The 26,429-nt window shown below is 33.7% G+C and overlaps 6 protein-coding genes and 1 non-coding gene across 9 annotated transcripts in view; 4 read left to right on the top strand and 3 right to left on the bottom strand.

The window, feature by feature from the left end:
* LOC111428032 (ras-associated and pleckstrin homology domains-containing protein pico) overlaps positions 1-11,566 on the bottom strand; it is a 96,771-nt gene extending 85,205 nt beyond the window's left edge. The window contains exon 1 of the mRNA XM_023063427.2: positions 11,412-11,566. Within this exon, the coding sequence (XP_022919195.2) occupies positions 11,412-11,447 (36 nt within the window). The 5' untranslated portion in view covers positions 11,448-11,566. The remainder of the gene's footprint in view (positions 1-11,411) is intronic.
* The window catches only part of LOC111428044 (juvenile hormone esterase-like), a 30,722-nt gene that overhangs the window by 446 nt on the left and 3,847 nt on the right, over positions 1-26,429 (top strand). The window contains exons 1-4 of one of the 3 annotated variants that reach the window (XM_071196568.1): positions 17,633-17,821; positions 17,874-18,006; positions 18,478-18,705; positions 18,764-18,885. In XM_071196568.1, coding sequence (XP_071052669.1) covers positions 17,633-17,821; positions 17,874-18,006; positions 18,478-18,705; positions 18,764-18,885 — 672 coding nt within the window. Of the gene's footprint in view, positions 1-17,632; positions 17,822-17,873; positions 18,007-18,477; positions 18,706-18,763; positions 18,886-25,671; positions 26,384-26,429 lie in introns of those variants that run through there. The other 2 variants (XM_071196569.1, XM_023063444.2) reach the window with 2 other exon arrangements.
* TRNAQ-UUG (transfer RNA glutamine (anticodon UUG)) lies at positions 10,184-10,255 on the top strand. The gene has a single exon. It is a non-coding gene; the product is annotated as a tRNA-Gln (tRNA).
* Positions 13,490-15,265, bottom strand: LOC111428035 (uncharacterized). Its single transcript, XM_023063435.2, has 2 exons — positions 14,999-15,265; positions 13,490-14,695 (listed from the first exon to the last, which is right to left on the bottom strand). The coding sequence occupies exons 1-2, from the start codon at positions 15,191-15,193 to the stop codon at positions 13,988-13,990; spliced, it is 903 nt and encodes a 300-aa protein (XP_022919203.1). The 5' UTR covers positions 15,194-15,265; the 3' UTR covers positions 13,490-13,987.
* On the top strand, positions 15,160-17,572 carry LOC139430008 (ATP synthase subunit b, mitochondrial-like). Its single transcript, XM_071196573.1, has one exon. The coding sequence runs from the start codon at positions 16,560-16,562 to the stop codon at positions 17,484-17,486; it is 927 nt and encodes a 308-aa protein (XP_071052674.1). The 5' UTR covers positions 15,160-16,559; the 3' UTR covers positions 17,487-17,572.
* Positions 19,762-21,952, bottom strand: LOC139430007 (uncharacterized). The gene is made up of 2 exons (XM_071196570.1): positions 21,531-21,952; positions 19,762-21,474 (listed from the first exon to the last, which is right to left on the bottom strand). The coding sequence occupies exons 1-2, from the start codon at positions 21,686-21,688 to the stop codon at positions 19,818-19,820; spliced, it is 1,815 nt and encodes a 604-aa protein (XP_071052671.1). The 5' UTR covers positions 21,689-21,952; the 3' UTR covers positions 19,762-19,817.
* On the top strand, positions 24,871-25,979 carry LOC111428045 (V-type proton ATPase subunit d-like). Its single transcript, XM_023063445.2, has one exon. It carries the CDS (start codon positions 24,933-24,935, stop codon positions 25,977-25,979), a length of 1,047 nt encoding a protein of 348 aa, XP_022919213.2. The 5' UTR covers positions 24,871-24,932.

Here is a 26,429-nt window from a genome sequence, read left to right as displayed (position 1 = left end):
GCGGTTACTTGATGAATCTAAAATTAACGTCCCAATTTACTCGGTTCATCGGTTCGATGTTGGGACAGTTTCGGGTGAGCAATCATCGTGTTTTATTTATTAAACCGGGTTAATTGCTTCCGTGTATCGTGCCTGGGTCGTCCATTAAGAAGTGCTTTTTAATTATTGGGTCGTGTGGGGTCTCCAACAGGAAAAAAAAATGAATGTTCTTTCGACCGTGTTAAATTTTGAAAGATAGCGCGAACAAATAAAAAAACTTTTTCGTGTAACTATAAAAATTAATATACACACAACCGACCTAGATTTGGTTGTATGGAATTTCTTCGAACATCTGTTCTTCAGCTGCACCAATATTTCCACGATTATACTATTATTGGAGGAAATAAATAGAATTTATACTATATTTTTTTTGTTTTAAATCGTTAAGAAATCTCGAGAAACTTTTACAAAAAACAGTAAGAGTTGAGATTCGTCTTTTTGTGGAGTCTCCAATAAATTACGTGGCCCAAGTTCGTAAACCGACGGAGGGGACCGTCGATTTAACGCCACCGGCAGCGGCGTTTCAAGGGACAAAGGGGCCCTCGATGTCCCGGCAAACATTTCTGCACGTCTTTTCCTGCCGAGGTCCGACACCGGCCCCAACCTTCTTTATCCAATTTCGTCGCAAAGAAGAGACCGGCCTACGCCGACATTTGCCATATTAGAGCAACGAATTTTCTAACTTCTTTTTCTCGATTCGGTCTTGGGGCGCGCATCACGATGTCTTGCCATCTCGTCGTGCTCGCTTCGCCCTGAACTACTCCTTATATGACCGTGAGATGGTAGATCGACCCGACGGGTCTTCGCATACTAATAGGGTGGATGAAGAGAGTTCGAGTACAGAGTTGTATTAAGGGGTATAAACATACACAATTATCTAAACCACTATTATGGGGCGTTGGAAAATAAAAAAATTAAATAAAATCCTTTATAATAGGTATATACTCAAAAAGAGAATATATAAAATAAATTTTTGAATCTAAATCCGGACCTGCAGTGAGGATATCGCTAACCCAGAGAAAAGATCGCAGTATAATAAGTGGGATTCTTGAGTGGACCACTGTCATCGGCAACATTGCATCCCTCCTGCTGCTAAGCAAGTGCTTTTACATGCGAGCCAGATGAAAAGCGAACGTGCCACGAAAGGAATACCAACTAGCCTTGTGGTGATCTAAAACCAGAAGTTTGTCGTTGCTACAAGCGGAGATGTCATCAAGATTCCTCTGACCACATATGGTCTCGCGGTCTCGCCCAAAAACAGAACACACCAACCTCGATCAAAATGCCCACAATCAATATTATTAAGTTTTAAATTAATAAACATATCTCTTTAAACACATAAAGATATCAAACATCTGTTGTTTTAGAAATGACATTTTCATGTTAACGACCAGCTAGGTATGCAAATGATTTACGACAAACAGTTCCATAAACGTGCCATGGAAGTATTTCTTATCGGCAAGTACCTCGTTAATCACCGACCGAGTACGAGTATTCCGAGTATTCTTCAATTAGTAACGGACAAAAACGAACGTGGAAATCAGCACTGGAACCGTTATCTTTGAACCATAAACGTTGATCGAATTTATTGCTATCGGTAGGCGCTTCTTAGGGCGGATCATTTGAATTAAGCACGAACGAACCAAACTCAACGAGGACAAGTCACGCAATACACTACGACAAATCGCAAAAATATTGCACGAAACAACGTTTTAACAAAAACATACTTAATAATTCAATATAATTTATTTTCTTAAATCCAGTTAGCGAATAGGGTGTTTGAGGCGGTTAAGTTAACGTCAGTTCAGATGACAAATAACAAATTAGCATATCGCCTAGAGGACTGTCTCTCTTGTATACGCCAACACGTTTCACTAGCGCCAATTGAAGCCGTTCTCTCTAGCAAACGACCCATGAGACTTGATGGACAGTGACTGTAGACTGCCACCGAGAGCTATAAGATTTGTTCTTCTTCGTGAGAAGACGTCGAGGATGAGCTTGACGTCTCCTTGGGTGCGAACGGACGACTCCGAACCCGGGTTCGAGAAGCTAATTGTCGGCGTTGAAGCGTGCAATCGAGACATCGCAAAAATCTGCTTGCACCTCGTTATTTTCAACGAACAGGGTAAAAAAAGTGTTTAAAAAAAAAGGATTATCTATGTCATGAAATCTGAATACAAAATAAGTTAAAGAAAAAATATGGATGAGAAAATGAACATGAAAATTCTGAATCAAAAAAAAGCCATAATGATCCTACAAAAGAATGTTGAATAAAGTTAGTTTTGTTTATAGATGTCAGAATTTTTATCATAACGAATTTAGAAAGAGCAAGTTGATTCGTTTTGAAAGCTCAAAAATTAGTCATTTTCGAAGTAATCTATTATTCCCACTTTTGCAAATACACTTCGTAAATTACTCCTATGCTCCGTGAAGCATGAAGTTACATGTCTCAAAGTTCTGACAACTATTTCTCACCGGATAAGTATAAAATTGCTACACAACCGCATTTTGGACCCCTTGGGATAAGAGAATGCACAGTGGATGTATTGGCGATTCTTTGCACGAAATAGTCAGGAAAACCTCTTGGGGAATCGAAATAAGTAAATTCATAGCTTGGTAGAATACGAAATGATTTTCCAGGAAAAACTTTAATGATGATTTGACTCGATTTAAAACCACATTATATAATTTTTTATTTAAAATTAATGAACATGGAGTAAAATAATTAGATATATCAGAAATTATTAATTACAAACACTAGTTAATTGATCTTGGTTTATGGTCGATGAACACACCACCACAGTAAATGGAATTACCGTTTTCCTCCCGACCCATCCAGGATAACTTAATGCTTCCGCCCATCCCCTTAGAAGCATAGATGAAACCCCCGGGGTATTTGCACGTAATTTCGGTACATTTCGGGAATTGGATTTATATGCGGATGCAGGGTTATCGGACCAAACATCTACCAGGAGGTTATATATCACGTTCGTATGGAGAACCTGCCCTAACCTACGCACTACCTATTCTCTGGGGATCCTCCTCTTACCTGCAATTCAGGATTTGTAGGATTATGTCTATATTTGACTTTATAAGGGGGGTTATGCCGCCATGAAGTTCATGAGGTAACGAACACGAAGGAGTAAATCGGAGTAAACCCTTCGTGTGGTTCATTCCAAATTGATTAGAAAACAATATAGGGTGAGAAGTCATAAAACATTTCATTATAGTCCATTTTAAACCCACCATCATTTCACATACTTATCTAAAAATACACCAACGGAAATTACAAATTAAATTTCCATAAATAACCCGAATAAATCAACGGACGTTCCCGTCATTAGCGAGAGTTCTCGGTACATTTATAAATTCAATTTGGCACTGGAAAATGAAACTTATAATCTAATCATTACGGTTAAAATTGCTCGTCAATCGATTTCGGATTATGAATCTTTTTTTTATGCTGATGCCACCGCGGTTGAATTCGTTTCATCATATTAAATCCGTTCGACCAATAATGCCTTTTTTTTAATCCGGCTTTTTGTCAAAATTAACGCGGCCTCATTGTTTTTTACCGGCAAAATTTCGACTGAGGCAGGTGGTACGTGACGATGGGCTTAACGTGCTTGGAAACTAGCAGGGAAGCGCAAAGCGCTAAAAAATCGATAGCTCACCGTTGCTACACCGAACTTTCCTCAACTTCCCTTACAACACCCATCCGATGGAATAGCTGCTTTTACACCAACACATAATGATAATGGCATTAGAACATTGCCTTTATAACTGCGGATTACTTATTATTATTTTGTTAGCTACATCGTATTTTATTTTGTATAGGTACTTATTAAACCATTTGTATTATAAGCTTTTCACAAACTAGAACTAACTAGATCTACAACTAGAAACATTTGGGTTTAGCCATACGTCCCTTAAGACGGCTAAACTCGAATGTTTCTAGTTCTAGTTTTGTTTAAATATTTTTTGGTTTAATTAAGTTCATTTGCAGTCGGGCTATGTTGGTATCTACAAGTTTTAATAAAATTCTTTAAAGCATCGATCGAATTCCTGCAAGTCTTAATTAGATTTTTCTACTTTAATGAGTTCTGTGATTACCAAGGTGAACAAGATATCTTTAAATTGGAATTTTTTCTTACTATTATTTTTAGTTCTATTATAAAGAAAGTTTAAATTAGCGATTAATTATTTACAAACTTGATTAATCTTGTTAATTAAAGTGTATAATATAAATTTTTTATCAATTTCCCACAAAAACCAGGTTAATCGCTTTGGGAGTCTCTTTACACCTCTGCCCTAGAGAATATTCAATTTCGTCTGCTACGAAACTGGTAGATAGGATCGATTTTATTACAAGTCGTAAAAACCTAGGCAAAATGGGAATGTGAAATCCCGGTCGGTTTTGAATTTATGAACGACATTATTAACCCCTAAAAAAAGATAATCAAATTATCCAATGGTCATAAAAATAGGAAAGCTCCAATAAATTTCAATTGAAGTTTAATGTGAAACTATCCAGTAATTTAAGTTGGACTTACAATTTAATGTAATGGAATTCGGTGCTATCGTTTACCATCAATGGTAGTGATGTAAATACAAAGCGTATTTGTGTTTGGGTTTCTCTAATAGCGAACATTGCCGAAAACATGGACACACGAAATTACCTAAACCTATTTGTCTCTATCAACAATGCTTTAGCTTGGCGTGTATATTCGGATTTATGTGTGTATTAAAATAGATTATATTTGCATTAGCAAACGTAATCGTACACGATTTATTACTGTACTATCAAAATTAATTGAAATACGATATATATTCAGGTTTAATTTTAAAAGCCATTATCTAATATTTAAATCTACGGTATAAAACTAATTTTACTTCATGATGATGAGTTGGATTTATTTCCACAAGATTAAACTTGAACATGATTACATGATTGATTTGTTAAACATTAAAACCGCTGATGTTTCCCGAAACGTTTTATTGTACGTAAAGTTAAGGTTTGTGTCATTTCGGGGTTACGATAAACTCGGTTTTAGCTTCTATTACCGAATCAGAACGGGCCTAGTGTAAAGGTCGGATATCGAACGACGACGACGGTGGCATAAATTCGGTGCTGACCGGATGCACCGTAACTGGAACTGCCGGATACGACCGATAATGTTATCGCGAGTCCCTCTTTCTCTCTCTTCCTACGTTCCGCAATCCCACAACCCGCTTCGGACAATATTGAAAACCCAATATCACCAGGGTGCCGAGTATACGATATTTCCTGGCAGCAGCAGTTGCCAATCCCCCCGAGTTAGTTTTAGTTTCAAAACATCAGATGGCTTTTAAATTAAAAATCGTTGAAATAGAAAATCATAAAAAGTATGTCGGTACCCACTTTTAAGTCAAATCCAAATTTTATTATTTCATTATAATGGGATTTTCATATAACTTGCAATATATGAATGCAATAACCATAGTTAGATTAGACCTAGTACTAGAAATATTCGGGTTTAGCCGCACGTTTTTCAAGACGGTTAAACCCGACTGATTCCAGTTCTAGGTCTTGTATTAGTTCTAGTTTTACACTAGCACTATCACTAGAACTAACACAAGACCTATAACTAGAATCATTCCGGTTTAGCCGTCTTGAAAGATGTGCGGCTAAACCCGACTGTTATCGAATGTTATTAGTGTCAGTTCTAGTATTGCACTATCACTACAAGACACTAGACTTAGAACTAGAAACATTCGGGTTTAGCCGCACGTCTCTCAAGACGGCTAAACCCGAATGATTCTAGTTCTAAGTCTTGTGGTAGTTCTAGTGATAGCACTAGTGCAATACTAGAACTAACATTAGATCGAAAACTAGAAACATTCGGGTTTAGCCGCACGTCTCTCAAGACGGCTAAACCCGAATGATTCTAGTTCTAAGTCTTGTGGTAGTTCTAGTGATAGTGCAATACTAAAACTAACACTAGAGCGAGAACTGGAAACATTCGGATTTAGCCGCACGTCTCTTAAGACGGCTAAACCCGAATGATTCTAGTTCTAGGTCTTGTGTTAGTTCTAGTGATAGCACTAGTGCAATACTAGAACTAACATTAGATCGAGAACTAGAAACATTCGGGTTTAGTCGCACGTCTCTCAAGACGGCTAAACCCGAATGATTCTAGTTCTAGGTCTTGTGTTAGTTCTAGTGATAGCACTAGTGCAATTCTAGAACTAACATTAGATCGAGAACTAGAAACATTCGGGTTTAGCCGCACGTCTCTCAAGACGGCTAAACCCGAATGATTCTAGTTCTAAGTCTTGTGTTAGTTCTAGTAATAATGTTAGTGTAAAACTAGAACTAAGCCGTCTGAAGACGCACGGCTAAATCCGAATATTTCTAGTTCTAGATCTAGTGTTAGTTCTAGTTTTAATTCAACAACATTGTGTTCACTTGCAAAAAAAATATTACTCACTTTTTCAAAAGACTATTTTTAGTTTGAGGTTACCACCTACTGACACTACATATTTATGTTGCTGTTATCGTTTTAAGTGTCGCTCGTTCGATATAAATTTATAAATACGTGTAGTATGAAAACGCGGGGAAGGAGAAAATTGTGTCCGTCGGTACATAAAGACGAAAATTACGGTACAACGTTGTTGAAGTAGAGGTCGTACGACCTTGAATAAAATTGCGGAACACTAACAAGTAATTATCATAAAGTGTACGGTTTATGGTGGCCCCTTAAACTAATGTTGAACTCCATACCAAAATTTATTAGGGGCTCCGTGTTTATGTTAGTAAATCTTTTACGCGATCCTCCTATAAACTCTTTGGCTATTGTGGGCGGGTTCGAGTTTTCAAACATGTAGATGGTATCGTAGGTCGTCATGGTTAATTGTAGTAATTACGTAGAACGCACTGAACGTAATTCACTGGGGAATTCTATCCCATTACGCTCAACGACATTGCATTTTTGTCAGCACTGCGCTAACATTCGTTACCAATAATAAATGGAACAACCATTATCAGAATTAACGAAAAAACTTTACTTTTTTACCACAATTAATTATATTTTCTTTGATTTTGCATTTCAGCCCGTTTTCCAACTGATACCCTTGTTTGCAGCCAGTTTCCGCCTAATAGGACCCAGTCCGGTGGGATTATGACCGGATTTGTAACGCCCCGTCTGTGTTCGCGAGAGAACCCTGTTGCAATACGAATACACAGGGTCGTGAGCGCCAAAGCGAACTTCTAATTAAACTGTGAGAACTTCTTTGTGTCTGAAATGCCAACCGTCTCTAATCTACAGCGCTGTGTGTGTTGGGTAAATGTCGACCAAACGCACCATAGCTAAAATTCGAATTCACAATCTGATGGTATTACATAAAGATTATTGTAGAGAAATGGTTAGTAAATTGGTCATAGAAAATAAGATATTATTTATGGCACACTACAACAATTTTTCCGATGATATCATCATTATTAAATTCACTATAATTTATTCCTCACATTTATTTATTTGGTAATTAACTATTTAATTTATTCAACAAATTTACAACCAAGTCCTAAATAAATTTGTGTACGTCAAATAAAACATCCTACACGCTGTAAAACCTGCTGTAGATGATGTTAGGTTTTTTATGCGTAGACGAATGGATGGAACAAGACGACCGACGACGCGTTGATAGATGATGGTGTGAAGAGTGGATGATGTGCTTCTATTAAAGATGCTACTTCTTGCACTATAAGGCGAGAAAACATCTACTCCGCCCATAAGAGTGAGTCTTGCTTGAATGACGAAAACAGATTCCGGTCGAATGCTCTTTCGTTGGTCGTGTTTTAAACAGATACAGTACGGTGGCTGCGTTGTGTAACACGATGACTAATCAGATGGTTATGCTTTCGAAATTATGAAACGTTGATTTTTTGATTGTCTTTTAAAAAAGATTTTTTGATTAATAAAAAAAATGTTAATATAATATCAAGTGGAATTTAAAACATTTTAATCTTATCTAAGGTATAGGAGAAACGAATTTGCTCCACATAGTTGATTATGAAGCAGACGCAAAGGGTATAAAGATAAATCGTTATCTGTACAAACACATTTTTAATCTGTACTTTTATCTGGTATGATTACTGTTAACCGATACGGAGTATAGATTACTGTGAGAGAGAAAGGGTCTGAATATACGTTTTTCCAACACCGACATATTGACGAACGATGCGGTTCGTTCACCGATTAAAAAACTTGAATTATCCTCAGCGTCCAAGTGAAAAAAACGGTGCATTACGTACGGACGTAAGCCCATAAATATTTTCATTCCAGTAAGGAATAATTCGCAAGCAGCGCGTTTATATATCCCAAGCGCACTGGACAAATTGCCATAATTCAGCGACTTATTTCGAACCTCCGAAAATGGGACGCGGAAATATGCGGGGATTATTTATTTGCCGCGACGATGAGCATTTAATATCTCCCGGTTCGAGCTTATCTTAATACGTACGGTAGAGTCGGTGCTGTGCTCCGTTCGTGAATAATGTGCACACTTAACGGACCTGTGCCCATTACGGGGGCTACGAGATAAGATATTTTCGAAAACGAAAAGAAAATACGCGCTTACAAGGGACCCCTTTGATAGTCCGATCTTTTTTAGAGCCAGAGGTTACCTAAAAACTGCCTACGGCCGCCAACGACCCGCGGTTCCTGCTTGTTCCTTTTAAAGTTATTGTGCTTACTCAACGTTATCTCACAACTAAATATTTTTAATGTGTCAAGTTGTAGAAATTTCAAGTTTAACATTAAAAAAATTGTTATGCACAAAATTTTATTTCTCGGAAATAAAGTCATAAAACATTCCACTTTAAAATTTATGTTAAAAATACACATAATAAAACTTTTGTATAAACCATAATAAAGGTTGAGATACACGAGTGTTAAAAACAGTCTAAAATGCTTATGTAACGAAGATACAGTCTTCCTTTGGTAATATTTTGCCTTTTGTCAGAACTATCTAATCTTTTGCCAGAAGTATTTCGTCTTTTGCCAATGATATGTAGTCTTCCACAAGTAGTATCTAGCCTTCTGCCAGAAAGATAATCTTCTATTACGAATATCCAAACTTCTATTAGGAATATCCTTTGTGATTCAATTTCTACCAATTCATATTGTAATAATTAATAATAGGCATATTTTAAATAAAAAATAATATAAAACTTCCTTCTTTTTCAATCTCGAAAATAAATTTATCATTAACGAATATTTAGACGCTGCGGTTCGCACGCAATCTTGTAGCCGTCCCCACTTGATACAATGTATTTCGTTCAGGATGGTAACAAAATGCACTGCGAGAACCGCAGAGAAGCATAATCGATTGCGTTCATGGAAGTTTCTCGTAAACTCTTGCAGCACTTGCGATTTTGATCTGCTTTAAAATTGCAGCATTTTCAATACTCATACATATAAACCCTGCTTGTTTTATTTAATTGCTTAGCCACGAGTAATTTGATATCTACATGGATTTTATTGTTTACAGTTAGATAAAATAATCTAACATCATTAAAGTAATTATTAAATTAAAATTTTAATTAATTTTACAATTAATTATGTTATTAGTGATGTAGTATTTAATGAAGATTTAATAAATTTTTTAGATATTCAATTAATTTTAGTTAAAGCTCACTGTAACGGAATATAAACATAACCTGGAACCGATCCCCCCATAATATAGTTTCTCCCTATAACAAAATCAGCTTCGGGGCTGCTATAACACGGGGGCAATGGCCAATATAAACAGCCCAAATTCACTTAACGTGTCCGCAAACATGCCTGGAATACTGCACCCATCTAAAATATAGCAATGCCTGGTTAATTAGATCGTTGTGAATTTACTTGGGGACGAGTTATTAATGTTTTAGTAGAACTCCATCGGAAATAGACGATCGTTTATTGTTACCATCGCCTATTGTTTTCGGAGTTCTATGACCTCGGCGAAGAAATGGGAAGGGAGCGGTAGAAATTAATTCTGAGAGAAATGTTTTTAATAAAAAAGTGAGAGATAAAAACGTAAATGTTTACAATGTGGTATCAGTACTTGTTTTAATTAAGTTAATTGGCGATGTTGAGGAATCGTTTACTCCAAAAATGAAGGTTCCATGGTGTAATGGTTAGCACTCTGGACTTTGAATCCAGCGATCCGAGTTCAAATCTCGGTGGAACCTTGTATTTTTATTCTTTTTTAATTTAAAACAAACTTTAATTATTAGTTGGATAGTCTTAATGTTTTGTTTATTTAAGTAAAAAAATAGCTCGACTTAATTAAAAGTTGGATTTTCTGCGAAACTTTTTCCGAATACAAACTACGTCTCAATTTACCAGTTTCTGGCGCATTAAATAAAAAAGAGCTTAACATACTTTAATCTGATCAAGATTTTTTTTAAAAGGCTCATTACGTTAAAGCACAACTCGCTCACTGACAAAACACCGTTCTCCATCAATTAACCAGATGCGTGCACAGATTTCCTAATTACTTATCGTTCCAGGTAAATGCCTCAGATTCTTGTCAACCGAATAAAACGAAATCTTTCTGTTCAATCCCAGATAATTATTCATTAGCAATTCCTTTAAACCCTTTGCATCATCAAAAAGAAATTACAAAGTGGCCCATATCTCCAAACTTGATTTTATTATATACAGGTGAATAAGTTAGTTCTAATTGTAATACGTAAGTTCTAATTTAGCTCCAGATTGTTGCATATTTTTAATGAACTAGACCTAGAACTAGAAAGTTTCGGGTTTAGCCGTGCGTCTTCAGGCGCACCGCTAAACTCGAGTGCTAGTTTTAGTTGTTATTCGGCTTTATGTTGTTGTATATTATTATTGAACTAAGCTAGCATATGTGCACTTTGGTGATAATGCAAATGTATACTTTATAACAATTAATTTTATCACTGATAAAAATCTTAAAAAATATGTATGATATCATGCATTATTTCCAGAATCTTAATCAAAAATAATTTCATGAAAAATAGCAATGTAAATGAACCCGAATTTAAAAGGGTACAAATAAGGAATCGTAGCATATTTTTTTATTGTCATAAATGAATACGCTTTAAACCGTCCCCGTCCCGTTAATCCATTTATTTTTAAATACGAATTAATCAAGTCAGGGCATTAAGTCAATTAAATCAATTTAGAATGGTTGAGGGATTGCGTGGGCTCTCGAATAAATCGAGAAGAGTCTTGTCCGCGCCAAATACGAACTTGAAAAAAGCAGACGAGCTTTACAAGGGAAGTCTTCTTAAGCAATTCAAAAATAAAAAAAAATAAGAAAGGGTAGCGATAAAAAAGGGGAAAATAGCTGTAAAATAATTCTACCTTGTCGAAATCCGAAAGTTTCGAGGAGGGAAGCATAAATAAAAGTAGGGTGCAACTCCAAACACAAATCTCTCTCTCCAAATCACGGGGATAAAATCACGTGAACCAACTTATGATCGGACGCACAACGATACTCACTCCGCGACCGCGAGATACGAACTGATTTTCAAGTAGGACTTGTGTTTATGTCCTCGGCCAACGTGATAGAACTGAAAGCGTCTGCGCAGTGTTCAGGTTCGGCTTTAGATTTGTTTTCACCGACATATAATTAGTAATGTAATTCCAAAATTACATAATATTTTATGGGCTATCTAATTTATAATAGTTTCTATATTATAGTATTTTATGATTACTTTATTTACCAAGAAGCAGTAATAAATTGTACCTGTGGTTGTTTTATTGTCTATTCCAAATAAGATTGTTTCTTTTGCCGGCTAAAAACTAGTTGGTGAAAATGTTATCCTTGACCTATTTCTTCTGGATAGTACATTTTGTACCAAATGTGAGTAGTTTGATTCATCAATATAATCGCTAAACTTGTCTAAATTATTAAAAGACAACTTATTGTTATTCCAAGTTGTTCAAAACGTTGAAAAACTAACTCTAAAATTAATTAACCAAAATGTGTCTAAATAATTTATTCCAAGTTGTTCAAAAATTCTCTCAAAATTTTGCCGATTCCTTTCTCATCATGCCATATTTTCATTGCCACAAATCCATTCACTTGATTTGCTCTCGTCCAGTCCTTCAAATATATCATTTTCATATTCATACTTTCATCTGCCTGCCAAATATGACATCTAACCCCGACATTGCAGATACGATTACTTTGGAGTCATTTAAATATGTCATTTAGGTGTATTATCAATTATCAATCATACTCGCTGCAACTTTTAATTTTTTAATTAATAACTAATTTGTTAGGTTATTGATAATTCGACAGTTTCGTGTCATTATTGTATATTTTGTGTTCTTAAACCCTTTTTTATTATATTTTGAAATAAATACACTCATAACTTCAATGTTAATTTGTATGTATAGTGTTGCCGATAACAAACGAAAATAAATACAATAATAAGTAAATAAATAAATGATAATTATTAATATAAATTTACCGCCAAAATATCTAGTGATATTTTCTGGTGATTTTTTCCAGTGTAAATCTGACTTTCGCGTTTACTCCTCCTGGTTTAAAAACAGAGTATAGTTCGAGTGCAAGTGTTAGTTCTAGTTTTAATTGTTATTCAGCGCTAAGTTGTATATTTTTAAGTTTCGGGTTTAGCCCTGCGTCTTCAGACGCTGAATGTTAGGTAAGGTTAGTTTTGTTTACAAACATTAATTGTACCATGAAGTTTTCTTTGGCAATTAGTAATGGCAATTATAGCGTGAAGTTTTCTTTTGTAATGTCAATTATAGCGTGAAGGAATGTGAGGTAAGGTTAGTTTTGTTTACAAACATTAATTATACCATGAAGTATTCTTTGGCAATTAGTAATGGCAATTATAGCGTGAAGTTTTCTTTTGTAATGTCAATTATAGCGTGAAGGAATGTTCGGTAAGGTTAGTTTTGTTTACAAACATTAATTATACCATGAAGTATTCTTTGGCAATTAGTAATGGCAATTATAGCGTGAAGTTTTCTTTTGTAATGTCAATTATAGCGTGAAGGAATGTTCGGTAAGGTTAGTTTTGTTTACAAACATTAATTATACCATGAAGTTTTCTTTGGCAATTAGTAATGGCAATTATAGCGTGAAGTTTTCTTTTGTAATGTCAATTATAGCGTGAAGGAATGTTAGGTTAGGTTAGTTTTGTTTACAAACATTAATTATACCTTGAAGTTTTCTTTGGCAATTATACTCTGTTTTTAAACCAGGAGGAGTATTTTAAATTTGTCACCAGATTGACCTTGCACGTGATTGGTTGAATGCGAGGAAGGTTCACACACAGGCAATTTTGAATTTTGATTTTGAATTTGAAGGTTAGGTTATTGACAATTCGACAGTTTCGTGTCATTATTGTAAATTTTGTGTTCTTAAACCCTTCTTTATTATATTTTGAAATAAATACACTCATAACTTCAATGTTAATTTGTATGTTTAGTGTTGACGATAACAAACGAAAATAAATACAATAATAGGTAAATAAATAAATAATAATAATTATTAATTTAAATTTACCTCCAAAATATCTAGTGATATTTTCTGGTGATTTTTCCTAGTGTAAATCTGACTTTCGCGTTTACTCCTCCTGGTTTAAAAACAGAGTATAGTTAGGTGTGAGTTCCGCATTTGTGATGGCAGATGGCGGCGCTCTCGACGTACAATCGACACTGGGAAATGCGGGAAATGCACCGTCGAACGAAGAGTTTTCCGATTGATCATTAAATTTGGAACGCCGAAGGGTAAATTACGCGACCTCAACCAAAGCCCGGGACGATTTGCGGACTACGTTTTCGCATCAATTTGCTAACTGACGCCGATGGCGACATTTGTATTGATAAACTTTTTTAACCATTTTACCCATTTTTATTAAACATAGACATTCATAATTAGATATAAATCGATGTAATCATTTTTATTTTTTTCCTTTCTTATCTTTTTTACCTTTCTTATCTTTTTTACCTTTTTTAGGTTCTTCTTTAGGTGGTTCGGGGAAATTTCCGGTTATGTAGTCAGGGTACAATTCAGGTATGATTTTAGCAATCATTAATGCGATGGTTTCGTTTCTTTCGCCGATATCCTGGAATATAACATTTCCCGTGTCGTCTTTCCAATCGGAATATTGAATTTCCGTTACCACGGAAAATCCCAGTTTGAGGGCGTTCTGTTGCATTTGATAAGAGTCAAAAATGCCCATTATTATTGGAATTTTCAACGACCTAGCAACTTGAATCGTGGTTCTCATTAAAGCAAATCCCAAACCTTTCCCTCTATAGTACGGATTCATACACACACAATAGAGTCTTAAAAATATTTCGCAATCGTAATCGGCGTAAATATCGACTTGCCTGTTTAAAGCTGTTTTTATGTCGGTGCATAGATTGTATGAGTGGCCCTGTTGAAGAATTGTTCTGCTAAATACTCTTCCAAAATCAACTTTTTTTACAGCTCTTAATAAACATATTCCTGCCAATTCATCTTTATTTTCAGCTTCGTCGATTACGGCTAAAGAATTCGTATCTTTCATTTGTAATAAACACGCGTTGTAATAAGATCTTCTGCTCATGTAATCGTTTAATAACCCAGACGATTTACACAGTACATCTTGGCACATGTAATATTTCTGGAAAAATAATCAAATTATACGATACGTTCAATAAGTAATTCATAATAAACAATTGTTAGGTACGTTCCAGTTATTTATATTAGATTGAAGAGAACTTTACGGTTACGCACCGTGTAATAAATTTATGAAGGACGTACTCAATACTGTTATTATTGAGTATAGGTTGTCAGTGACTAAAGAGTTATTGCAAATTGCCTGTGGTCGGTAAATCGTTGCGCGAAATTTAATATCTATGTTAATGCCAACATAGATGGATTTAGTTCTATTATAAGTACCGATTTTTGTTTTATAATTTTTTACCTTCATTAATTCTAATGTGGGTAAATATAACTGACTTGTTAAATCCACAATCTTATATCCTGATGATAATCGACACCAAACTATAGGCGCGACAAGTCGTTCTTTTAGATTTTGTAATTTTTCATCTTCATCGTCAACGTTTACGTAATTACACCGTGTTAATTTATCAATACAAATTTGGTAGTGGCTACTCATTTTTCACAATCAATTTTAATCAATCCAAAATAACAAAAATTTAACTGACTTAAGTCAATAATTTAAAAAAGTATGTTGATGGCTGTCACATTGTAATTACATTGAAATAACTGAATCGAAAATTATACACTTAATAAACATATTTCTAATAAGTTTTAAACTTATCTTAGCACTACACAGGCCTTCCTAAAGGACAGTAGTCCGTAATACTGAATAAGAAATATCGAGGAGCTGTGTGATAATAACATTGCTCGAGAATTGACTAAATTAACATGATGGGGCAAGACTTTACAAGTGGCTGTAAAAACAATAGCAAAAGAAGATAGCTTTGTCATGATCAGAGCCCGTACTATTTTGCGTCGCTGAAGATTGAATTGGAGTCCTGGTCAGGATTTATGGATTGAGAGATCAAATGTTTCAAATCCGTCATTAGGAAGCTCAAGGAATAACACCACAGTCAGAAACAGTTTTCACTGGTCGACGAAGGTAAGGGCAACAGCTTGCTGTCCAGCTACAGAATTTGGTCATAAGAAAAAGAGCTAAAGAACTTCGTTATAAGAGACATAGACTTGCTTCAGTTCAAGGAGCCATTAATTGAACAGTGGGTGCAATGAGTGCAGAATCTGTCTTCATGGCAAAGATGAATCTACAGTTGCTACAACAATCTACCATCTTTATGATCAACCCAACCCATCTCAACCCAATTGTTGATACTCTGAATTTTATTTTACATCAAGTCTTCAAACCTTCAAAATAGACGACTTTTTGGTTTTTATTTCTTAAAGAGACGCAAGGCACTTTATCTTGAGACCGAATTAAGACTGTAATCGTTAATTTATCCAACCCTACCTAACCAAATTTATCTTAAAATTTTATCCCCTTCTCTTGTACACAAGATTTAATTTTAGATAAATTTCAAATAGAACACACCTTTATAAAATATGAAACACATCCTTTTAGATCTCGTTTTATGATTCTGTGATACCTCGCGAGCTTAGAGTTGACGAGTTTTTCTTTGGAGGCTAAACCCCTAAAATTTTATGACCCCTTGAATTACATTACATCCTATTTTCTAGGCCACGTATGTGTAGTGGCAATTTTCGAGTTAAAAAACCTTTGAAAAGAGATGCAAATAATTTAATTAAATTTAAATTAAACTTTCAGTAGCAGATTAAATTTAGCTTCAATATAATTTATTAATTCGAATAAATTGTAATAGGAAATATCGTTGTAGTCAATTTAAAATAATAAATTCATTGATATTTGCCAGCGCCTCCACCAAAATGTTTGAATACAACAAATAAACACATTTTAATAATAAATCTGTAACATATCAAAGTAAACCGTAATGAAAATGTAAAATTTAATGAACTGTCATATTTTGACAAACAATTTTAATACAATGGTTTTCTTAAACGGTATCTCAACGAAGTGTACCCTTTTAATAGAAACAATAATAAGACCTTGTAACAACACGAAATTAATAAAAATAGGAGTTAAATGTAATAAACGCGCGTTTTGTACAACTCCCTGCGAGAAGAAAGAGGAGGTTAAGCAAAAACCAAAATTAGAACAATGCAAAGAAACCCCCAAAAAAGCTGAGTCCGATGGAAAAAGCGGTGGAAAAGATGATCCACCTCACGTAATTGAAAAATCTCGCCCAATAAGACAAGAACAAGGAAAAGTACGTTTGGGTTTCTTACCAGATGAATGGTTCGATATTTTTTACCCAAAAACAGGGGTAACTGGGCCATACATTTTCTTATTATCCTTCGGTAGTTACTTAATCAGCAAAGAAAAATACGTTTTGGAACATGAATATTACGCATTACTTTCAATGTCGTTACTTTGCGCGGTAGCAACGAAATATGCAGGTCCAACCATTTCAAAGTTCTTGGACAAAGAAATTGATCAATACGAAGCGATGTGGATCAAAAAACGACAAGATGAAATCGAATATTGGGAGGATTTAATTAAACACGACGAAAAACTTCAAATTAGCAACAATGGCCAATTGATACTGTTAAATGCGAAACGAGAGAACATCAAATTTCAACTCGAAGGTATTTATAGGTCTCGATTGCTGCAAGTTCACGATGATGTTAAGGAACGTTTGGATTATCAATTATCTATACAGTACATTCAAAAGAAACTTTTGCATAAAAACTTAATCGATTGGGTTCAATCGGAAGTTGTTAAAAATTACACCGCTGATAAAGCCGCATCTGATATCGATTCTTGTATTAATGAATTAGCGACGATTGCTGCTAAAGAAAGTTCTCAAACTGGATAATTAATTAATAAACGAAGTTTTCTTTCAATAATTTTTTTTATTTCAAATTATTTTGACATAACTGATTTAATTTTATTCTGTCAAAACATTTATTAACCATTTTGTTGTTAAAATTAAAATAAAAATCGTTTTTTCTTTGAGGCAAAATGAGTTTAAGACTAAGATTGGAAAATGAGCGCATGCTCCAAGTTAAAGAAGAAGAGGTAATCGAAGATAAATTAAAAATTCTAAAAGAGCGCATGTACGCGCCTGTTATATGGAGAGAATTAGAGGATGATATAAAAATAATTGATTTAAAAGAGGAGCGTTACGCGGAAGTTCTCGAAATGATCGAAGTTTGATAAAAAAAAATTAAAAAGGAGGATTAAAATAAATTTATTGTTTTAGGAATATTTTTTACCAGAAGACGTTTTAACGAAAAACTCAGAAATGAGCGATGACGAAGTTAGTAAGAAATCGTTTATGGATCAGTGTATGTTTCAAATGAGAGATACTACATCATTGGTTGCAATTAATTATGGTAAATTTACTCTAAAATCTAATCAGTATTATAGTATATAATTTTATTATACAGTGAATTTCACTTAAAATGCAACATGTCTAAATGTTTCTAATTCTAGGTCTAATGTTAGTTCTAGTTTTACACTATCACTAGAACTAATTCAAGACCTAGAACTAGAATCATTCGGATTTAGCCATCTTGAGAGTATGTTTCTAGTTCTAGGTCTAGTGTTAACAAGACCTAGAAGCAGAAACATTCTGGTTTAGCCGTGCGTCTCTTAGACGGCCAAAAACTCATGGTTATCATAGGACGTCACCATTTTCCAAGCAAAACGTTTCCTTTGCAAAACTACCCAATGCCCGTACTATTAAGCTATGTTGCATTTTATGTGGGATAATGCAAGTGCATAGTAGTTTCGTAATTATTCATTCATATATTGCGTATTATATGAAATTCCCGATATAAAATTATTAATAAAATTGTTTTTAGCATTGGATCCTCCTGATCTTGTTGGATGTTGTCTAAATAGAGTTGTTCATAAAGACGATTTTGGCCGAGTTTTTAGCGGCACCATAATGAAAGACGGCGAGGCGCAAGAAAAATGTATGAAAATTAGGAGAACTTTAAGTCGAAAAGTAAACATTTTTGAATCGTTTAATTGCGACGTTTATTTGAAAATATACACCGTTTGTATCAAACCTGAATATCGGCATTGCGGTAATTTCTCCACAACATTTATTAAACCCATTAATTTCTTTATACTTATTTATTACAGATTATGGGACGGATTTCTTAAAATGCACTTTTAATTCGGCCAGATCTCTCCATATTCCCGTTGTAATGGGGATCTTTACAGCGCACACCATTCAAAGGCGGGCTAAAAAATTAGGGATGAAAGTAAGTTGAAATTAATTTATGAACTCAAATTATTTGATCCAATTAGGTTATGTTCGAAATCGAATATTGTAAGTGGACCAACAAAGAAACGGGGCTGTTAATTTTTGACGACCCAGGTGCTGGGAATTATACAATAGCTTGTATGGCAGGAAACGTCCCCGATGAACCTTTTAAAGACAAACCTCATAAAAACGTTGAAGAGGAAGTCGTAGAAGAAAAACCACCAGTATTAACGAGAGCTGATAGACGTGAGATGGTCGCAAAAAGAAATAGGCGATTAGCACGTTTAAATCAACAAAGTTAGAAAAACGAAAGTTTGGTTGCCTATACTACAAATTAATTTTATTTTAACGTCGTCGTTTCAAAGTAACCTTGCTTTCACCGTGCACAAAATGCAATTATATCACTAAAAAAGGTTAATTTAAAACGATTATTTACGGCCTTAGAAAAGTTATAGGAAGAAACCTTCGGTTAACAATTAAATAAAATTGCAAGATGCAAAGAATAAATTTTTTCTATGCGTTTAAATAAAAATTATGTTCAAAATGATTTAGTGGTAATAAATCGATTTAAACGTCTTTATGGCGTATATTAACGTTCAAGGATTAGGTTCTTGGTGTTTTAGGGTGGTTAATAATTGAATCGAAGTATGCAGAAAGGGCATATGTCAAAAAATACATTTTTTTGAGAAATCAAAAAAACTGTTTTTTAAGTTAACAAGCTTTAATTCGTAATTTTAACCTACGTGATTTCTTGCAATAGGTATCTACCAACATTATAACGAAATAATTAGCTGTATAAATGTATTTTTAAATTGCATAAGGCATTTTTAATAAAGTGACATGTGCCCTTTATGTGAAATAAAAACAAATTAAATAATTCGAACGTCATTTTATTTATAACTAAAAGAAAAAAGAACATGTTTCAAGTTTTCACTCGTCGCCTTCTTGGTCTTGACAATTGGTTGTAGGCCATTGGAGAATAGTGTCGAAAAAATCCTTGTGTTCCTCTTCAACAAAAGCAGTACATTTCCTGATATGCTCCATTTTCGTGGCTTTTATAGGGACTTTGCCACTAGGGTACGCTTTGGTAGACGGTAAGGATGGACCAGAACCCACAATGTTTAGCCCAGATCGCGACAAATTAAATGTATGTGTTACCAAACCATCAATAAAGTCATAAGTTTGAACCTGACCTTTCAATTCACAGTTATATTTGAAACATGAAAATTTGCTAATATTAAAGTTAACTCGTTCATTGCGTGATAGTCTTTTTGATTGTTCAGAAATACAAGTTTTTTTATAAAATTTTGGCCACCATTTTGCAAAATCCACTATATCTGTAGTGTCTACTTCTTTAACGGAAAATTTATCATACTTTTTAGTACTACTGCTAACAATAAGTTCGGTGATTTGATGAACCGTAGATATTCTGTCATATTTTCTTAAATTCTTTTTCACCAGAGCAAAGTCTCTGTCGCAGGGAAGAAAGGAATGTCCCCTAACAGGATAGTAATGAATTATCTTTTCAAATAGACTACAATCTGTTAGCGACAGGAGCATTCGAATAACAGTATGGTTTTTATTTTGGCCCCAGCAGTTATCACTAAATAGATGTAATTCCTTGTGATATTTCTTGAATTCCTTTAGGTAATCCGTAAGAAATGTACAAATCTCATTTGCTGTTTTTTTGGCCTGTCCCTCATGGTATATATACATCCTAGCTTGGTTGGTCTTCAAATTATGTATGCAAAAAACCGATACTGTCAACTGTTGGTAGTAAAAAATTTCGCCAACTGGTGACTTTGGCAACTGAATATTTTGCATATAATCAAATGCCAAAGCCAAGACATTTTCTGAATCTGCACAATTCTCGGTTTCACTTTTTACTTTTGAGTAAAATTTCTTACTTCGTCGCTTGTGGACCATCAATTCAGCTACTGCTGTCCGCTTAGCAGTATCATTTAGGTTCTTGTTTTTTATTTTATTGTTTAGCAGTTCGCAAGTCGAACACACATCAACCTGGGGTCTACCGAAGGAAAAGTTGAAATTTTCACGAAAATAACTTCTATAAAAAGAGAAACTCAACACGACATTTGGGTGTTTTTGTTGAAAAAGCTTATGCATAGTAGAAATGGTTAAATCCCTATCCAAATATTTCCTGTCTGTTCCAGAGTAGTGGCTTAGTTTTACAGGGAAAGACTGAATGTGGTCTCGCACTAATTCTCTGACTTCTTCAGAAAAGGCATTTGCGCTTGGTTGTTTTCCACGTAAATCTCTAGGTGACTTGCCCTGTTGAGCTAGACTTTCGATTCTTCTAACACGCTTATGAGTAACTGCATGTAAAGACATGAAAGCTTTAAGACAAACTTCAGTTTTAGCAGATCCTTTAAATACATAAAACTTGAAACTAACTGATTTTGGTTTGTGTTTCTCACCTTGCCGAGGCCGTCTCTGCTTTATATTTAATACCTGAATAAGACCCTGGAGAAAGATGTCTTGTTCGTCTTTTGTGTGAAGAGAATAGAATCGTTGGAAAATTTGCAACTTATCATCTTCACTAAACTTCTCATAGCATTTTAACCTACAACTAAAATAATATAAGGTTAGATTTTCTGTTATAAAAGAATCCTTTATACAACTTACCTGCAAGGGGGGCCTCCTACTTGCTTTGCAGGAATATTTTTACCTTTGGAACTTGTATAACACGTCCCTTCTACCCTTGCTTTTTTTCTAATATGACGGTCGTATTTAGTAGGATCACTTTTACATTTTTTGCCGCGCATTTCACTATTGTCCACCATTTTGGGTCTACACGTGTTAGTTGCGATGGTATCAACAACAAACTAAGAAATAGATGTAGAGGTTATGCATAAAGGGAACATGTCACTGACATGTGCCGTTTATGCATAACGTTTAGTAGCAATACCCGATAATTCTAACACATATAGGATGCGGACATGAGCCGTTTATGCATAATCCGATGCGGCTGTCATTAGAAAACACATTTTACGTTAAATGTCAATTCATCCAAATATTGACATGTGCCCTTTCTGCATGCTCCGATTCAATTACTTTTTGGGGTGTTGAAGGGGAGTGAAATTTACATTTTATTGGTGTGTGTAGTTAAAGCCTTCATTCAGTAAATAAGATAAAATGAAATAAAATGTTTTATCTATTTAAATATTATATAAATATTCATTAATTGAACTAAAACTAGAATTAAATTAGCCTAACACTAACTTTCTAAAGAAGGTTGCAACATGGCATCCGAAACGTTAAACATTTTTTCAAAAAACGCATGTCTTAACCAGAAAGTTTCTAGTTCTAGGTCTAGTGTTAGTTATATAGTGAAAGCCTTCGTACTTATATTCAGTTGAATGTCTATGTGGTAAATTAAATATGAATTTAAATCAAATGGAGATTTGTTTAATTAATAAAATAAACGGCGTGGTTAATTCAATTAAAACCGACAAAGATGGAAATTCATTTATTTAAATGTAACTTGGTACAAGGTTAGTAATATGGATAATTACAACAGTTATTTATTTAAATTTAAAATAATTACTGTATAATCACGTTAAATTAACCTCATTTGGAATTAGAACGTTATCCCTGAATACGTTGAATTCAATAAAAGAACATTATTAAGTTTATAATAATACTTTAATTAATAATTGGCGATATTTCCACAAGGATCCTTCAAGTAATCAATTTTATAGCGAATTTTGAAAGTTATCGATGGAAATTGCAACATCGAAAATGTTATCAAAACTTCAAATATTGTTTTCTCAAAAACTAAAAGTTAATTTTCAAAACGGGGTGGTTCATTGGAAAGAGAACACTTTTATTAATACTTTGGGAAATTTTTATACTCATATTCCAAGAAGTGGATTTTATACGAATTTTTAAAACTTAATCGGCGAAAATTGCAAACTTGATTATTTTAAAAATTTATTTCTCAAGAACTAAAAGTGATTTTTCAAAACGGCTTTTTGCATTAAAAAGACGATACTTTAATTAATAATTGGCGATATTTCCACAAGGATCCTTCAAGTAATCAATTTTATAGCGAATTTTGAAAGTTATCGATGAAAATTGCAACATCGAAAATGTTATCAAAACTTCAAATATTGTTTTTTCAAAAACTAAAAGTTATTTTTTAAAACGGGGTTGTTCATTGGAAAGGGGACACTTTTATTAATACTTTGGGAAATTTTTATACTCATATTCCAAGAAGTGGATTTTATACGAATTTTTAAAACTTAATCGGCGAAAATTGCAAACTTCGAGAAAATTGTCGATTATTTTAAAAATTTATTTCTCAAGAACTAAAAGTGATTTTTCAAAACGGCTTTTTGCATTAAAAAGAGGATACTTTAATTAATAATTGGTGATATTTCCACAAGGATCCTTCCAGAAATTAATTTTATAGCGAATTTTGAAAGTTATAGATGAAAATTGCAACATCGAAAATGTTATCAAAACTTCAAATATTGTTTTCTCAAAAACTAAAAGTTAATTTTCAAAACGGGGTTGTTCATTGGAAAGGGGACACTTTTATTAATACTTTGGGAAATTTTTATACTCATATTCCAAGAAGTGGATTTTATACGAATTTTTAAAACTTAATCGGCGAAAATTGCAAACTTCGAGAAAAGTGTCGATTATTTTAAAAATTTATTTCTCAAGAACTAAAAGTGATTTTTCAAAACGGCTTTTTGCATTAAAAAGAGGATACTTTAATTAATAATTGGTGATATTTCCACAAGGATCCTTCCAGAAATTAATTTTATAGCGAATTTTGAAAGTTATAGATGAAAATTGCAACATCGAAAATGTTATCAAAACTTCAAATATTGTTTTCTCAAAAACTAAAAGTTAATTTTCAAAACGGGGTTGTTCATTGGAAAGGGGACACTTTTATTAATACTTTGGGAAATTTTTATACTCATATTCCAAGAAGTGGATTTTATACGAATTTTTAAAACTTAATCGGCGAAAATTGCAAACTTCGAGAAAAGTGTCGATTATTTTAAAAATTTATTTCTCAAGAACTAAAAGTGATTTTTCAAAACAGCTTTTTGCATTAAAAAGAGGATACTTTAATTAATAATGGGTGATATTTCCACAAGGATCCTTCAAGAAATTAATTTTACAGCGAATTTTGAAAGTTATCGATGAAAATTGCAACATCGAAAATGTTATCAAAACTTCAAATATTGTTTTCTCAAAAACTAAAAGTTAATTTTCAAAACGGGGTTGTTCATTGGAAAGGGGACACTTTTATTAATACTTTGGGAAATTTTTATACTCATATTCCAAGAAGTGGATTTTATACGAATTTTTAAAACTTAATCGGCGAAAATTGCAAACTTCGAGAAAATTGTCGATTATTTTAAAAATTTATTTCTCAAGAACTAAAAGTGATTTTTCAAAACGGCTTTTTGCATTAAAAAGAGGATACTTTAATTAATAATTGGTGATATTTCCACAAGGATCCTTCAAGAAATTAATTTTACAGCGAATTTTGAAAGTTATAGATGAAAATTGCAACATCGAAAATTTTATAAAAACTTAAAATATTGTTTTCTCAAAAACTAAAAGTTATTTTTCAAAACGGGGTGGTTAGAGGACACTTTTATTAATACTTTGGGAAATTTTTATACTCATATTCCAAGAAGTTGATTTAATAAGAATTTTTTAAACTTAATCGGCGAAAATTGCAAAATTCTCAAGGAATAAAAGTGATTTTTCAAAACGTTTTTCAAAAAAATTTTTCCTCTGACAATCGTCCGAGTTGACTTGATTTAATTAATAGTATTTTTATTTTGATATGTTATTATATTTTTGTATCAGGTTTTTGTTATCAGGTCAATAAATGAATTATTATTATTATTATCCATAATATAACGACCAGTAATAAGTTAATAACTCATGATCAATAAATTCATTGACAACGAATAAAGTTGGTTGGACAATTGACAAAAATTAATCAAAATAGTATTAACGAATGTCAAAATATAAATTAATTAATTACAATAAAAAATGGGTAACTGTTTGTTTAACGCAGATCATGGTTATTTAGATGGTTTATGTCGCGGTTTAAAAAATGGAATTTTAAAACGTGCCGATTACAACAACTTAGTCCAATGTGAAACCATCGACGATTTAAAAATTCACCTTCAAGGTACAGATTACGGAAATTTTCTGGCTAATGAGCCATCACCCATAGCCGTATCGACGTTGGATCAAAAACTACGTGAAAGACTCGCGATTGAATTTCACCACTTAAGAAGTCATTCAGTTCAACCTTTATCACATTTTTTAGACTTTATAACCTACGGTTATATGATAGATAACATTGTTTTATTGATAACGGGAACTTTACATCAAAGACACATCTCTGAGTTAATCCCGAAATGTCATCCTTTGGGTGGTTTTGAGCAAATGGAAGCTATTCATGTCGCAACAACTCCCGCTGAATTATACAACGCGGTTCTTGTTGATACACCGTTAGGACCGTTTTTTGTTGATTGCATAACAGAACATGATATGGATGAAATGAACGTTGAAATAATTCGGAATACTTTATACAAAGCGTATTTAGAAGCATTTTATAAACTTTGTAAGGATATTGGTGGAATAACCGCTGATTGCATGTGCGAAATTTTAGCTTTCGAAGCTGATAGAAGATCGATTATCATAACTATAAACTCGTTTGGAACTGAGCTAAGTAAAGATGATCGTGCCAAGTTATATCCGAGATGTGGAAAAATGAATCCCGATGGTTTAAACGAATTAATTAAAGCTGAAGATTACGAACAAGTTAAAGCAATCGCCCAATTTTACAATGAATACGATCATATTTTTGAGGGAACAGGAAATAATTTGGGCGATAAAACACTTGAAGATAACTTTTTCGAACACGAAGTTCGATTACATTTATGCTGTTTTATGAGACAATTTCATTTTGGCGTTTTTTACTCCTACGTTAAACTTAAAGAGCAAGAATGTCGTAATATCGTTTGGATTGCTGAATGTATAGCTCAAAAACACAGATCAACTATTGAACATTATATTCCTATACTTTAATTAAAACGATTTCTCCCTCCTCGTATAATTAAAACTTACATCTTACTACGCTCCGAAAGTAGATTAGTTCTCTCTACCTGCACTACTCAAGTTGGTCACTCATTTACACTTTCACGTTGGTCTTCGCTCAACGCGCATTCACGATGAAGAAATCGTCCGCCAGATTAATCGTTAGACTATCTACTATTTCGTTATTTGTTGTTGTTTTATCATCAATAAAATGTGTTAATGCAAGCGTACTTTTTAATAATTGTTCGTTGTGTAAAAATTGTGAAGCACCCATCGTAGAAACTGCACAAGGTTCCATCAAGGGGTGTTATATGACCACTTGGAATGGAAAGAAATTATCAGCTTTTATGAGTATTCCTTTTGCAGAACCTCCAATTGGTGAATTTAGATTTAAGGTAAGAATTATTTTTAATCCTTTTAAATGTTTCGTTGAGAGGAAAA

Source organism: Onthophagus taurus, chromosome 6 (genome assembly GCF_036711975.1).
Source record: "Onthophagus taurus isolate NC chromosome 6, IU_Otau_3.0, whole genome shotgun sequence".
NCBI classification, from domain to species: Eukaryota; Metazoa; Arthropoda; class Insecta; order Coleoptera; family Scarabaeidae; genus Onthophagus; species Onthophagus taurus.
The sequence above is the reverse complement of the archived record's forward strand: the minus strand, read 5'-3'. Positions and strand labels throughout refer to the sequence as shown.